The sequence below is a fragment of the Aquarana catesbeiana genome, linkage group LG06 (genome assembly GCF_042186555.1).
Source record: "Aquarana catesbeiana isolate 2022-GZ linkage group LG06, ASM4218655v1, whole genome shotgun sequence".
NCBI lineage: Eukaryota > Metazoa > Chordata > Amphibia > Anura > Ranidae > Aquarana > Aquarana catesbeiana.
In genome coordinates this window covers 263,730,758-263,743,338 of record NC_133329.1, presented here as the reverse complement: position 1 = coordinate 263,743,338, position 12,581 = coordinate 263,730,758, and the positions used below count along the sequence as shown (strand labels likewise).

The 12,581-nt window shown below is 43.4% G+C and overlaps 1 protein-coding gene and 1 non-coding gene across 2 annotated transcripts in view; both read left to right on the top strand.

Moving 5' to 3' along the window:
• Window positions 1-827: 827 nt before the first annotated feature.
• Window positions 828-12,581, top strand: part of NOP58 (NOP58 ribonucleoprotein) — a 28,152-nt gene continuing 16,398 nt past the window's right edge. The window contains exons 1-5 of the mRNA XM_073633289.1: window positions 828-1,008; window positions 7,075-7,151; window positions 7,938-7,990; window positions 8,178-8,302; window positions 9,551-9,687. Coding sequence (XP_073489390.1) covers window positions 964-1,008; window positions 7,075-7,151; window positions 7,938-7,990; window positions 8,178-8,302; window positions 9,551-9,687 — 437 coding nt within the window. The 5' untranslated portion in view covers window positions 828-963. The remainder of the gene's footprint in view (window positions 1,009-7,074; window positions 7,152-7,937; window positions 7,991-8,177; window positions 8,303-9,550; window positions 9,688-12,581) is intronic.
• LOC141101938 (small nucleolar RNA SNORD70) lies at window positions 7,389-7,473 on the top strand. Its single transcript, XR_012235066.1, has one exon. It is a non-coding gene; the product is annotated as a small nucleolar RNA SNORD70 (small nucleolar RNA).

Below are 12,581 nucleotides of genomic sequence, written 5' to 3'. Positions count from 1 at the left end.
CTAGTACCTACCTAGGTAGAGGGTGCTACGTGATTAAAAACAGGGGTTTAGTGTGCACACATTTACAAATACATGTGTAAGCTACAGAGCCCCGTCAAGGTACCCCAGTATTTACTGTAGTCCTAACTCAAAATTTTGAGAGCCTCCACAGTGGAAGCACATGCTTTATAATGGATAGGCAGAGGCAGGTGAGCCTGGAGGGAGCCCACCCAAATGTGCTATATGTTGGGTGTCCAATATGCCCCTGTACCTTCAAAGAGGGGTGGTCTATTGATCCCTGTGTGAAGAGGTCCTTAGGCTCCATGCCTGTATTTTATGAATGATCTAAGGTTCAGCGTGATGTAAGGAGATAAAGGTATCCACTCGGGTTGTCCAAGAATCTAGGCCTCTTTGTACAACATAGAAGAGCTTCACAATGGGGATTATTTACTAAAGCTGGAGAGTGCAAAGTCAGGCTCACTTCTGCATAGAAACCAGTCAGTGTGCAGGTTTTTTTTGCCAAAGTTTAATTGAACAAGCTCAGGTTAGAAGCTGATTGGTTTCTATGCAGAAATTAGTCAGATTTTGCACTCTCCAGCTTTAGTAAATAGACCCCAATGCACCTTGCTACAAAGACAGCACACACAGAGCAGGAAACACTGGCTATACCGATACAGCACATATCTACAGACAGCCAGCAGCAATTATCACCACTACATGTGAGGATTCATGCCAGCAGCACTTTCATATACCCGTCTACCTAGCTTTTCTCTTGTACTAAGCATGCGCAATAGACCACTGTCAATGAGGTAATTGCAGCGACAGGAAGTGGGCGGCTCCTCGGCCTCGGAACGGGAAGTGATGCCAAGGATTACAGGTCCTTTCTGCGCATGTGCGGTGAAGTTAGGGCTCACACGTGTCTGTTCTGCGCGGTTCCGAGTGTTGTGCTCGGGTTCGGAGCTCCGCGGACATCCCGGTTGAGCCATGCTGGTGCTGTTCGAGACCGCGGCGGGTTACGCCATATTTAAGGTAAGGGAAAGGTATATTCCGGTCAGAGGGAACGAGGAGCCGCTTCCACGTGGCGAGTGTCCTTGGGTTCCGGCCACATGGCGGACTGCTCTCATAGGAAGGCTGTGCTGGGATCTATCAGTGTGATATGGGGCGGCGTGGTTGGCATGATTGCAAAACATCTAGATGAATACATAAAAGTGTGATGATTGCTGGGCTGGTAGGAGAGGCTGCCATTGCATGTTGTAGTTAAAGGTCTGCAGTCCGGTTGGAGTGCAATGGCTGAAAGAATGTGAAATCACTCCGAGGGGTCCATTAATATCAATATATTCACAACTGTCCCCCAAGATTCATTATCTAGATGACTTGTGTGTGAAAGTTGTGCAAATCTTGGATGGAGACATTAACCACTTAATCCCCAGAAGGATTCACCCCCTTCCTGATCAGAGCACTTTTTGCGATTCAGCACTGCGTCGCTTTAACTGACAATTGCGCGGTTGTGTGACGTGGCACCCAATCAAAATTTACATACTTTTTTTCCCACAAATAGAGCTTTCTTTTTGTGGTATTTGATCACCTCTGTGGTTTTTATTTTTTTTGCGCTATAAACAAAATAGCGACAATTTTGAAAAAAAAAAACTCATTCTTTTTTACTTTTTGCTATAATATCCCCAAAAAATATATTTATAAAAAAACATTATTTTCCCTCAGTTTAGGCCGATACGTTTTCTACATATTTTTGGTAAAAAAAATTTGCAATAAGCGTTCGGTTTGTACAAAAGTTATAGCGTCTACAGAATGGGGGATAGTTTTATGGCATTTTAATTGACACTTTATTTTTTTTTTTTACTAGTAATGGCGGCGATTAGCGTTTTTTTTTTTTTTTTCCCTTCTCTCCCTTCTTCTCGTGACTGCGACATTATGGCGGACACTTTTGGCGTGATTTTGGGACCATTCATGTTGATTACTGTGTAAATGTGACTGGCAGTGAAGGGGTTAACCACTAGGTGGCGCTGTAGGGGTTAAGTGTGTCCTAGGGAGTGATTTTAACTGTGGGTGGGGGGGCTATGTGTGACACGTCACTGATCACCGCTGCCGATTACAGGGAGCAGAGATCAGTGACCGTGTCATTAGGCAGAACGGGGAGATGCTTTTTACATTAGCATCTCCCCGTTCTTCCTCACCGTGAGACGATCGCGGGTATTTGCAAGCCGGCTCTTAAAGGGCAACGTACAGGTATGTTAATCTGCATGTACGTGCCCTTCTTCCGCAGTATATCTGCGTGAGGTGGTTGGGAATCGGTTAAAAAATACCCCCCCAAGGGCTCATTTTCACCATGATCCCTGCATTTATGGATTTGTGTTTTCAGGATGTTATTCAACCACTTAGCACCGCAAGATTTACCCCCCCCCCCCTTCATGACCAGGCCATTTTTGTGACAAGGCACTGTTATTTTAAATGACAAATGAAATGTATGTCCCTTTTCCCCCTCACAAATAGAGCTTTCTTTTGGTGGTATTTGATCACCCCTGCATTTATTTTTTGCACTATAAAAAAAAAAGAGACCAACAATTCTGAAGAAAAAATATTTTTTACTTTCTGCTATAAAACACATCCAGTAGAAAATGAAATTTCTAAATCAATTTAGGCCAATATGTATTCTGCTACATATTTGGTTATAAAAATCGCAATAGGCGTATATTGATTGGTTTACGCAAATGTTATAGCGTCTACAAACTATGGTGTATACGTGTGTGTAAAATATAGATAGGATTTTTTTTTTCTCGTACTGGTAGCGATCAGCGACTTATGGTAGGACTGACATTGCGGCGTACAAATCAGACACTAGCTGATACTTTTTATGGGAACAAAGTGGCACTAATACAGTGATCGTTGCCAAAATATGCACGGTCACTATACGAATGACACTGGCTGGGAAGGGGTTAACGTTGGGGTCGATCAAAAGGTTAATTGTCCCTAGCCTGTGTTTTTGTACAGTGTGCAAGGTGATTTTACTAGGGGAAGACATGGATCCTTGTCCCGGCTTTGCAGGAACACAGGATCCATGCCTTTCTCACTGACAGAACAGCAATCTGCCTTGTTTAATAGGCAGACTGACACTCTGTACCAAATCATTGGCAGGTGCTGGCGGACATCGAGTCTGCGGTACCCACTGATCGGCTCCCTCTGTGTATAATCACAGTGGATGTAAGTCGCTGGCGGTATGCATTCGCACCTGCTACGCAGAAGAGCCAGATCATGTATATGTACTAGGGATTGACCAATATCATTTTTTCAGGGCCCATACTGATTTTTCAGCTGACTTTTAGTCCGATAGTGGGTGCCGTTATTCTGTAGATTTAAAATTTTTATTTTTGCACTGTCCTTTTTAAAAACTTTTTTTTTTTTTAATTGCTGTCACAAGGGATGTAAACATCCCTTGTGACCGTAATAGGCAGTGACAGGTACTTTTTATGGGGGGGGGATCTAAGACTCCAAGCCCCTCCTCTGCAACTGGCGTCTTTAGGATGCCAGTAATCCGGGAACGATTTCATGACTTCGCTTTCACGTTATTAGATCCGAAACCCGAACAAAGCATTGGCTTTGTTGGGGTCTTCGGACGTGCCAGCTGGTATTACAAGAAAGCCGACCATCCGCTCTAAAGAATGGTACCGGGGTGATGCCGACCTGTGCCCATCATTGCAGCGTGACCAGTGCCCACCAATGCAGCCACGTGAGCTTGGCGGGACGGGGAGCGTTTAAAATTTTTTTTTCCCTTTCTTCTTTCTTTTACCTTTTTTATATTTCTTTTTTTTAGGGCTGCAGAAATTAACGATTCCTCGATTAATCATTAATTTTTTTTTTTTTTTTTTTGATCGATCAAAATTCTTTTGATCGGTACTCGCCTCCTCGCCGGCTTCCGCGTCTTCACGGAGTTCCATCGGAGATCCGGTGATGTCACGGACATCAACGTCACCAGACTCCTCCCCCCTTCACCAAGTGCCTCCATCTGTTAACAAAGGGAAGGGGGAGAAATCCAGTGACGTCGATGTCCATGACGTCACCGGACAGCCTGAACAGTGATGGTAAATATGGATATGGTTAACTGGGATCATTCGGTGAGCTAAGTGTAGGCAAATTTGATAACCTCCGTTTTTATATTGTTGTTCTTAGAGGCTGATAAGCTGTGATATTTTTGCCGTGTGGATCGGCTTCTGCTGTTGCCATGATGGCGGCGCTTGCTTTTGATTGACGTGTGACTTCCTAGCCATACCCAGCGATGTCCAGCTTCGACCGTTGCCATAACAACGGTGCTATTTAAATAGACTGTAGGGTGGTGCTGTAGCCTCGCTGAGGAAATTCTAATTGAAAGTAACGCGTACGGGGTGACGTCACCCGCTGCTGCCCTACGGAACTAACACGATTGTCGGCTTTGCATGCTGTGTTTTTATCATCTTTATGTGAGTAGTTTGTGTTTGAACACAAAAATTAAATCTTATACTTAAGCGGTGAGCACTTAGATCTTTTCTTTATAATTATAGTTAAACTAACTTTCTACGTTTTTCTTAAAGTTTAATTTAAAAAAATTACTTACGTCAGTGCTACAATTGGAATTTAAAACGTAATTGTGTGAACTGTGAAGTTAAGTCATGGATTGTGCAAACTAACTAGTGTCGGGTGATTGTATATAGTGTATACCACATTTACCACTGACTAATGCAGAGTTGCAATGCAAGGAGATCAGCTAAAAGTAGTTGCATCTGTATGTGCGTTATACTTTTTTTACACTGTTCTTTAAAAGTGACAATTTCTTTTTTTTTTTTTTTTTTTAATTCCTATTACAGGGAATGTAAACTTACCTTGTAATAGAAAAAAAAGAATGACAGGACCTCTTAAATCTGAGATCTGGGGTCAAAAAGACCTCAGATCTCATATTTACACTAAAATGCAAATTAAAAAAAAAAAAAAAAAGTAGTGATCTCAAGATGAATCTGCCGCAGAGACCACTTTTATCTGAAACCGGATTTCGCTGACTGAAGGATACCGGGGTTTTGGTAGCTGGCTGCTGCCATAACGATATCCCTCTTCAAAGTGCCAACGTATATCGGCGCAGTTAGAATCAAACTATCACTAATCTGACCCACAAAAAAGGAAAAGGACACAGTCCTTATCTGTGTTTTGTTTTTTTGGACAGACCCGGAGGTAGCTGGGTCCATTAACATCCACCTGTCCATAGGACCCGATAGACCTAAACTTCTCATCAGAATGCCCTTGTGAACGGGGCCTAACTAGTTCCAAAAAAAGCAATTATATTATTATGCAAGATTTATATAGTGCCAACAGTGTGCATAGCGCTTTACAAAAAGAAATCGGGCAGTAAAGTTACTGTACCATTCAGTACAAGAGGAATTGGAGGACCCTGCCCATTAGAGCTTACGATCTAAAAGGGAGTGTCAAGTGATACAAAAGGTAATAACTGGGGGGGGATAAACTGATAGAGAAAATACATTTAGTTGTCAGAGGCATGGGGGAAGAAATTATTATTATTCAGGATTTATATAGCGCCAACAGTTTGCACAGAGCTTTACAACATGAGGGCAGACAGTACAGTTAAAATACAATTCAATACAGGAGGAATCAGAGGGCCCTGCTCATACGAGTATTGTGTGTGCAGTTTTGGATTGATTGAGTTTGAGGAGGTAGCGTGACATTCATACTGATATCTCTTGATGCCTTAGCAGATTGATGGGGCGAGCTTAAAGCGTAGGTCCGCTCACGCCTACAAAAATTAAAAGCCAGAAGCTACACATACAGCAGCTGCTGACTTTTAATAATAGGATACTTGCCTGTCCTGGAGTCCAGCGATGTTGACACCGTGTCTGATGTTTCCATCAGCTGTCAGGTGCTTCCGCTGCCATTGCCGGCAAGGGAACCCGGCAGCGCAGTATTACGGCTTCACTCCGGTTCCCTACTGTGCATGCGTGAGGCACCGCTGCGCTCCCCTACTAGCCCGGCAGCGGGAGAAGGAGGGAGCTGAGCTGCTGACTTAATTTGCCGCAGCCTGGTCTCCCGGAGGTGGGGACAGGTATCCACTCCCTCCGAAAGGTGCCAAATGGGGGGGGGGGGGGGGGGGGCAAATGAGCGGAAGTTCCACTTTTGGGTGGGACTCCGCTTTAAGGGGTAGAAAGATGTGGGTGTCAGTATAGAAATGGTATTGGAAGCTGTGGGAGCTTCAGCTGACCCGTGGAAGAGTGTAGTTCAAGACCCCAACAGAAAGAGGAGAGCAGGTTGTAGAGTTAAGCCAGTTACAGGCTACAGTTTTTTTACTGTCAGCTCCGATCGGAGCCGCTGTAATAACCATGTGAGGTTAGTACAGCGATCTCCCCCGCTGAGCTGTTGTGTTCTGACGGGGGTGGCCCCCGCCAGAACACTCCGATCGGTGCTCTCTGCGGTTGGCAGAGATTCTGTCGGACAGACCAATATACACACACAGGCAGAATGTCGGCCAGTGGTTTTTTGAACCGGCAAAGATCTCCCGAAATTCTGACCATGTGTACGAAGCTTTATGATACTGAAGGTGCAGTGAGATAGGGGAGATGAGAGCCAACAAAGAGTACAGTCGTACACACCAAGGGAATGGAGTTTTTTCAGGAGGAAGAGGTGGTCAACTGTATCATAGGCAGCAGAGAGGTCCAGGAGTAAGACCCCTTTCACACGTGGGTAAGGGGTGTTTTAACCCCCGCTAGCGGCCAAGGGAAGGGTTAATAGCGGCCGAAATGCGCCACTGCCGAAGCATTTTGCAGGCGTTTCTGCGTTCCATTCATTTCAATGGGCAGGGGTGGTGGAGGAGCGTATACAGTGCTCCCGCACCGCCCCAAAGACACTGCTTGCAGGACTTCTATTCCTCTGCTGCACTCCCAGTGTGAAAGCACTTAGGCTTTCACACTGGGGCTGCAGCAGAGGCACTTTACAGAGACTTTTCAGCGCCCTTTTTTTTTTTTTTCTTTATGGTTTGCATGTTATCAGTTTATAACTAATCCTGCCTATCTTCTGTTGGGTACTGTAATCTTTACAATATTTTAACAGGTCCTGGATGAGAGCAAGTTACAGGAAGTAGATAGTATATGGAAAGAATTTGAAACTCCAGAGAAGGCCAACAAAGTGTAAGTTCTACCTAGCATCTGTGCTGAGTTTAATCACATCATATGTTTGTTTTTTAAGTAAAAATCTAGCTAGTATGTTTTGGATGGGGGGGGGGTTATCTCTATCACTGCTACAAATAAAGTGAAAGCATTTATCAGTAGCTTGTTTAAATTTGGAACGGACACCAGATATTGGCCACAGGGGTGTTTTTATAACTTTAATATTTGTTTTAATGTGAGTAAATTTAATTGATACTGTAATGTTGCCAATGATGGATTTTTGTTGAATGAATTGAACAGTGATTAAATACAGTTTCGTCACTACCACTGAGGCAACAAATTAGTAAACATAATTTTAGCTAGGTGTTCACAGTTATGAAGGTTTGCGTTTTCACTGCGGTTTTGCAGTCCAGTTTTTTCACACATGGTTTTGTTTTTTTGGGGTTTTTTTGTTAGGGGGAGGTGTCTGTTATGTGGGAGAAACCAGCTAAAATGCAGCAGATGACTATCAAAAAGGCAATGCCTGCCTTTTTAATGCGTTTCCAATTAAATCTATTGAACCAAAACTGCAAAATGCATTTGTGTGAACCTAGCCTAAATCAAGGCTGAACAGAGCGCTGTACAAAGCTGTAGCCACACAATTCTTTGTATATGGAAAGCATATATAAAAAGCCAGGGGCCACACGTTCTCTTTCAGTAAAAAATATCAATTGGGGATCTGACTTCACAGACTTGTCCAGCTCTGTTATCCTTTTTTTCCAGTGGTATTAAGTATTTAATTTTTTTTTTTTTTCCTTTTTGTTACAGAGTTAAGCTTAAACACTTTGAAAAATTTCAGGACACAACAGAAGCATTGGCTGGTAAATATTCTAAGCTCTGCATTTTTTAAATTGAAATTTACGTTGCCAGTGATGGATTTTTGTTAACCTGAAATACTATGATTTAACCTTAACTTTTCGTCACTACCACTGAGGCATAATTTTTCTAGTGGTGGGCAGGATACATTAAATGTATGTTGGATGTAAACGTTTTTCTTTTTCCTCACAGCTGCCACTGCCCTAGTTGAGGGAAAGATCAGCAAAAACCTGAGGAAAGTCCTTAAAAAAATAGCTGCAAAGGAAGCACATGAGCAACTAGCTATTGCAGATGCCAAGCTTGGTGGCGTTATCAAGGTATGTTGGCCTGAAAAAATTTTTTATGAATAATGAAAAACTAAGAAAATTCCCAGCTCAACTTACCGACCAGCCTGCAACCAACCAAATTATCCTGTCTAAACAGGGGTTTAGTTTGCACATATTTGCAAATACATCCATAAGCTGCAGAACCACTTCACGGCACACCAGTATTTTCTGTAGTCCTAACTAAATTTTGAGAGCCTCCATAGTAGGAGGACATGCATTATAATGGGTAGGCCAGTTATAGGTGTAAGCAGTGGCCATTTTTTTGTGATCATGAACAATGAACTAGCTCTTGTATCTCTGTGATTCCAGTATTGGCTCTTTCATAGAATGCAGACTTTATAATGTTTTTGGGTAGAGGCAGAACAAGGTTTAGAGGGAAGGTTTTTATAGCTAGAGTTCTGAAATGTTAAGATTTCCAAGAAGCTGCTATCTTCAAAATCCTGTTTAGCAGTACTTTAGTTATTAACTATAACTTCTAGTCATGGTCTGTAAGGCCAGTCATTGCATCGTTTTTAAGCTTTAAAAAAAAAAAAAGGAGCTCCAGGTTTTTTTTTTTTTTTTTTTTTTTTTTTTAATAAAAGTCCGCTACAAAAACTACCTGCTGAATTTTAATAAGCACACACTCGCCTCTCCCAGTATCCAGTGGCTGTGCTCACCCGAGCTATCCCTTCTCCTGGTGCTGACATCTCAACTGTGGGCACCCAGCTGTGACAGCTTGGTGCTTTGCAGCCGGGTGCACACGGCATATGCGCGAGTCACTGTGTCCCTCCTGAATGGTCCGGCAGGCTTCTGAGACGTGTCCCAGAAGACTGCAGGGAGGGAGAGGAGAACCGCTGCTTCGATCGCCTGTCAAAACTAGTTACCCCCAAAAGAAAATGTCATCTAAATGTGGCAGAGGAGGGGTACTTAAAGCAGAATTTGCCCTTTTAGATTTTAAGCTTTAAGGTGTTTGCTGTAAAATACACCTTCTGAGTTCTTTAACGTACACCTGTTTTCCTTGAAAAAATTCTGACCACAGGACTAAAAAGCATACCTTTTGAAAAGTCTCCTGGTTTGAGGAATTACTCTTATGCACATTTCTACATCATCTTGCTATCTCTGGGTCTGGCCTCCTACCTCCCAAATTTCTTTTGACTACTTGTGCTGAATATTCTAGTAATAGGTGAGATGATGACTCACCACCTTGATGTGTTAAAATGGTCTTCTCCTCTAATGGTGCTCTCAAATTTATCTCAACAGGACAAAGTGAACCTCAGCTGTGTTCACAATACAATGGTGGCAGAGCTGATGAGGGGTATCCGCAACCAGATTGATGGCCTTGTTGCAGGAATTTCTACCCGTGAAATGTCTGCTATGTCTCTTGGTTTGGCCCACAGGTAACTAATTTATCTCCATTTAGTTTTATTTATTTTAATTGGTAATAATTATCACAGTTTGGAGTAAGGTGGTAATGAGATGCATTTTAGAGAATCTGTCAGGGGAGTCATTTTGGAAGTTGTCATTGCTGTTTGGCTCTGTGTCTGTCATTCTTATTCAATCCTCCGAAAAATGAAACCAAGGCATGGATCAATCAAAGCATATATTTGTCTCTCCAAATAAACCTATTGATATTGGCTGTAACATGTAGCATTGTTGTCCCCTGTTAGCTGTAGGGTTACATAGTCAGGTTGAAAAAAGACACAAGTCCATCCAGTTCAACCACAGATCAAGGGCTTTGGTCCATTCCTATGGTTCATATAGGGACCAGTGACACAGAAAAGTAAGACTGGTTTGTCTTGGTTATCAGACCAATGCTGTAGCTTTACAGTAAGTATGAGATTTGGTATCTCTATTACTTTCAGTACACTTATTTGAGTGTCCCCTGATTAGTATATGTTTTATGCAAAACGATCAGGATGCCAGGAATGTGCGTTTATTCACTTATCAAATGTTTAAACTTTCAACGTTAACAGTAAAAGTTCAACCATTCAGAGCTCAGTCTCAAGTGGACGACTAGGTGTGTTATATCGCACTACATGTCATACTATTATCACCACTTCCTCCCAAAACCCTCTAAGATACTTGGGCATTTCCTCCTGATCTTTTGCCACGAGGATTTCACTAAAGAATGGGCAACCTTTGGGTTTCTGTTAGAGCTGCACGATTAATCGTAAAAATAAAAAATTATGATCTCAATTCAACCCCCCTCACGATCTCTATGGAGAATTTCCCGATTCATTCATGTAACAAGTGTAGAGAGTTCTCTGCTCACTCAGCTGTCAAAAGAAAAAAATCCAGGCAGCCTGTTAAGTTTTTCATAACATTGTCCAAGCTGGTAGATAACTATTCGTTCTTAGATCAAAGGAATGAACTTCTTTATGTAAATGGGGGAAGTTTAACCACTTAGGTTGCATTCACACCTGAGCGTTTCAAAGCCGTGCATATTTGCCGCGATTTTGTTCAGGTCATGTAAAAGGCAGAAAAATGCCTGTAAACTGGCCCAAAGAAGCTCATGTTCTTTTTTTGAGCTTAGGGCGTTTTTCAGGTATTTTGCTTCAGGTGACAAAACGCTCAGATGTGAACAGGTGCCATTAAAATGAATGGGATTTTGCTTGTTGGGCGTTTTCGGGCGGTTTTACGTGCGTTTTTATAAGCTGAAAATGCCAGGACAGTTCAAATACCCCCAATGACCCATGTTTGTAAAGTAGACACCCCAAGCTATTTGCTAAGAGGCATGTTGAGTCCATGGAATATTTTATATTTTGCCACAGAGTTGTTACGAAATGATATTGCTCACACATGGCATGGGTGTATATGTGACATTACACCCCAAAATACATTCTGCTGCTTCTCCGGAGTATGGGGATACCACGTGAGACTTTTTGGGAGCCTAGCCGCGTACACGACACCGCATGTATTTTGGGGTGTAATTCCACATATACCCATGGCATGTTTCAGCAATCTATCATTTAGTGACAACTTGGTGTAAAAAAAAAATGGGTAGTGAGGAGTGAAATCAAGAGTTTACGCCCCAAAAATTTTCATTTTTCAATCACTTGTGACAAAAAAAAATATTTAATGGGCTCAAGCCTCTTAGCAAGTTCCTTGGTGTGTCTTTCCAAAAAAGGGGTAATTTGGAGGTGTTTTGTACTGCCCTGCCATTTTAGCACCTCAATAAATGAGATGGGCAGTCATAAACTAAAAGCTGCGTAAATTCTAGTAAATGTACCATAGTTTGTAGATGCTATAACTTTTGCACAATAAACCAATAAATATACGCTTACTGAAATCCCCCCCCCCTCAAAGACATGTTGCTGAATACACTTTGGCCTAAATGTATGACTAAAATTGAGCTTATAGGATTTTTTTTATTGGATTAACCAAGTAAAATCTTTTTCCTTTTTCTATTTCGTTCATCGACAGACACAGCGCTTCCTTATTTAGAACCATAGGGTTATACCGCCCCCTACAGGAGTAGGACACTAGGCATAAAAAAGACTTGGCTACGCCTATGGGCAGTCCTAGGTGGTATACACCCCCCCACCCCCCACCCCCGCTGTAGGCCTTCAGTTTTTTTTTCTCTGCCTTGTTAGGAGTAAGGACCTAGTTCCCTGCTGGGATCTCTAGTCCTGGCAATTTTTTTTTTTTATTTGTTTTTTTGTTTTTCCCCCAGTGAGACCTACAATCAACTGCCAGGCTGGGCGACAGACTGGACACTTGATCCAGTGGTCTCCCCAGTCTGGCCAGCGAACGCGTGCAGACCGCAGCTACGCGCTAGGTCGGCCGTGACATAGCCCCATTGGACGGGGGCTGGCCCTGTGAGTTAAACGTCTTGCGAGCTCGCATACGATGGGTCTTGGCACAAGTTGCAGCCACCCTCGTGGGAAAACAGCCCCCACTTCGGTGGCGAGGAGGTCCTGTCTGGAGCGGTGCCCACCCGGTTCCTGGTATGGTGAGTACTCCATACCCCTTCTCCCCTTTGGTGGGTTTGCGGTGGACACGGCCCCTCCCCGGGTCGGTCGGTCCTGCGGGTTCCCCTCTGTTCCCTGCACCCTCTCTCCCTGGGGTGGATGGTCCCTGGAGGTCCCCTGGTAGCCCCTTCCATATGGGATAGTGTGCTGCCGTGGTTGATCCTGGGGGATGGTGTAGAGTACAGGTGGGCAGGGGGTGCGCACCGCTGGGTGCTGTGCTTACCGGAAAGGGGGGAAAGGCACTGGGCGCCCCCGGAGGTCCGGTTTGGAAGTTCAGAATGGAGTCCATTCGCTTGGTGGTGGCATCCCTTCATCAGGGA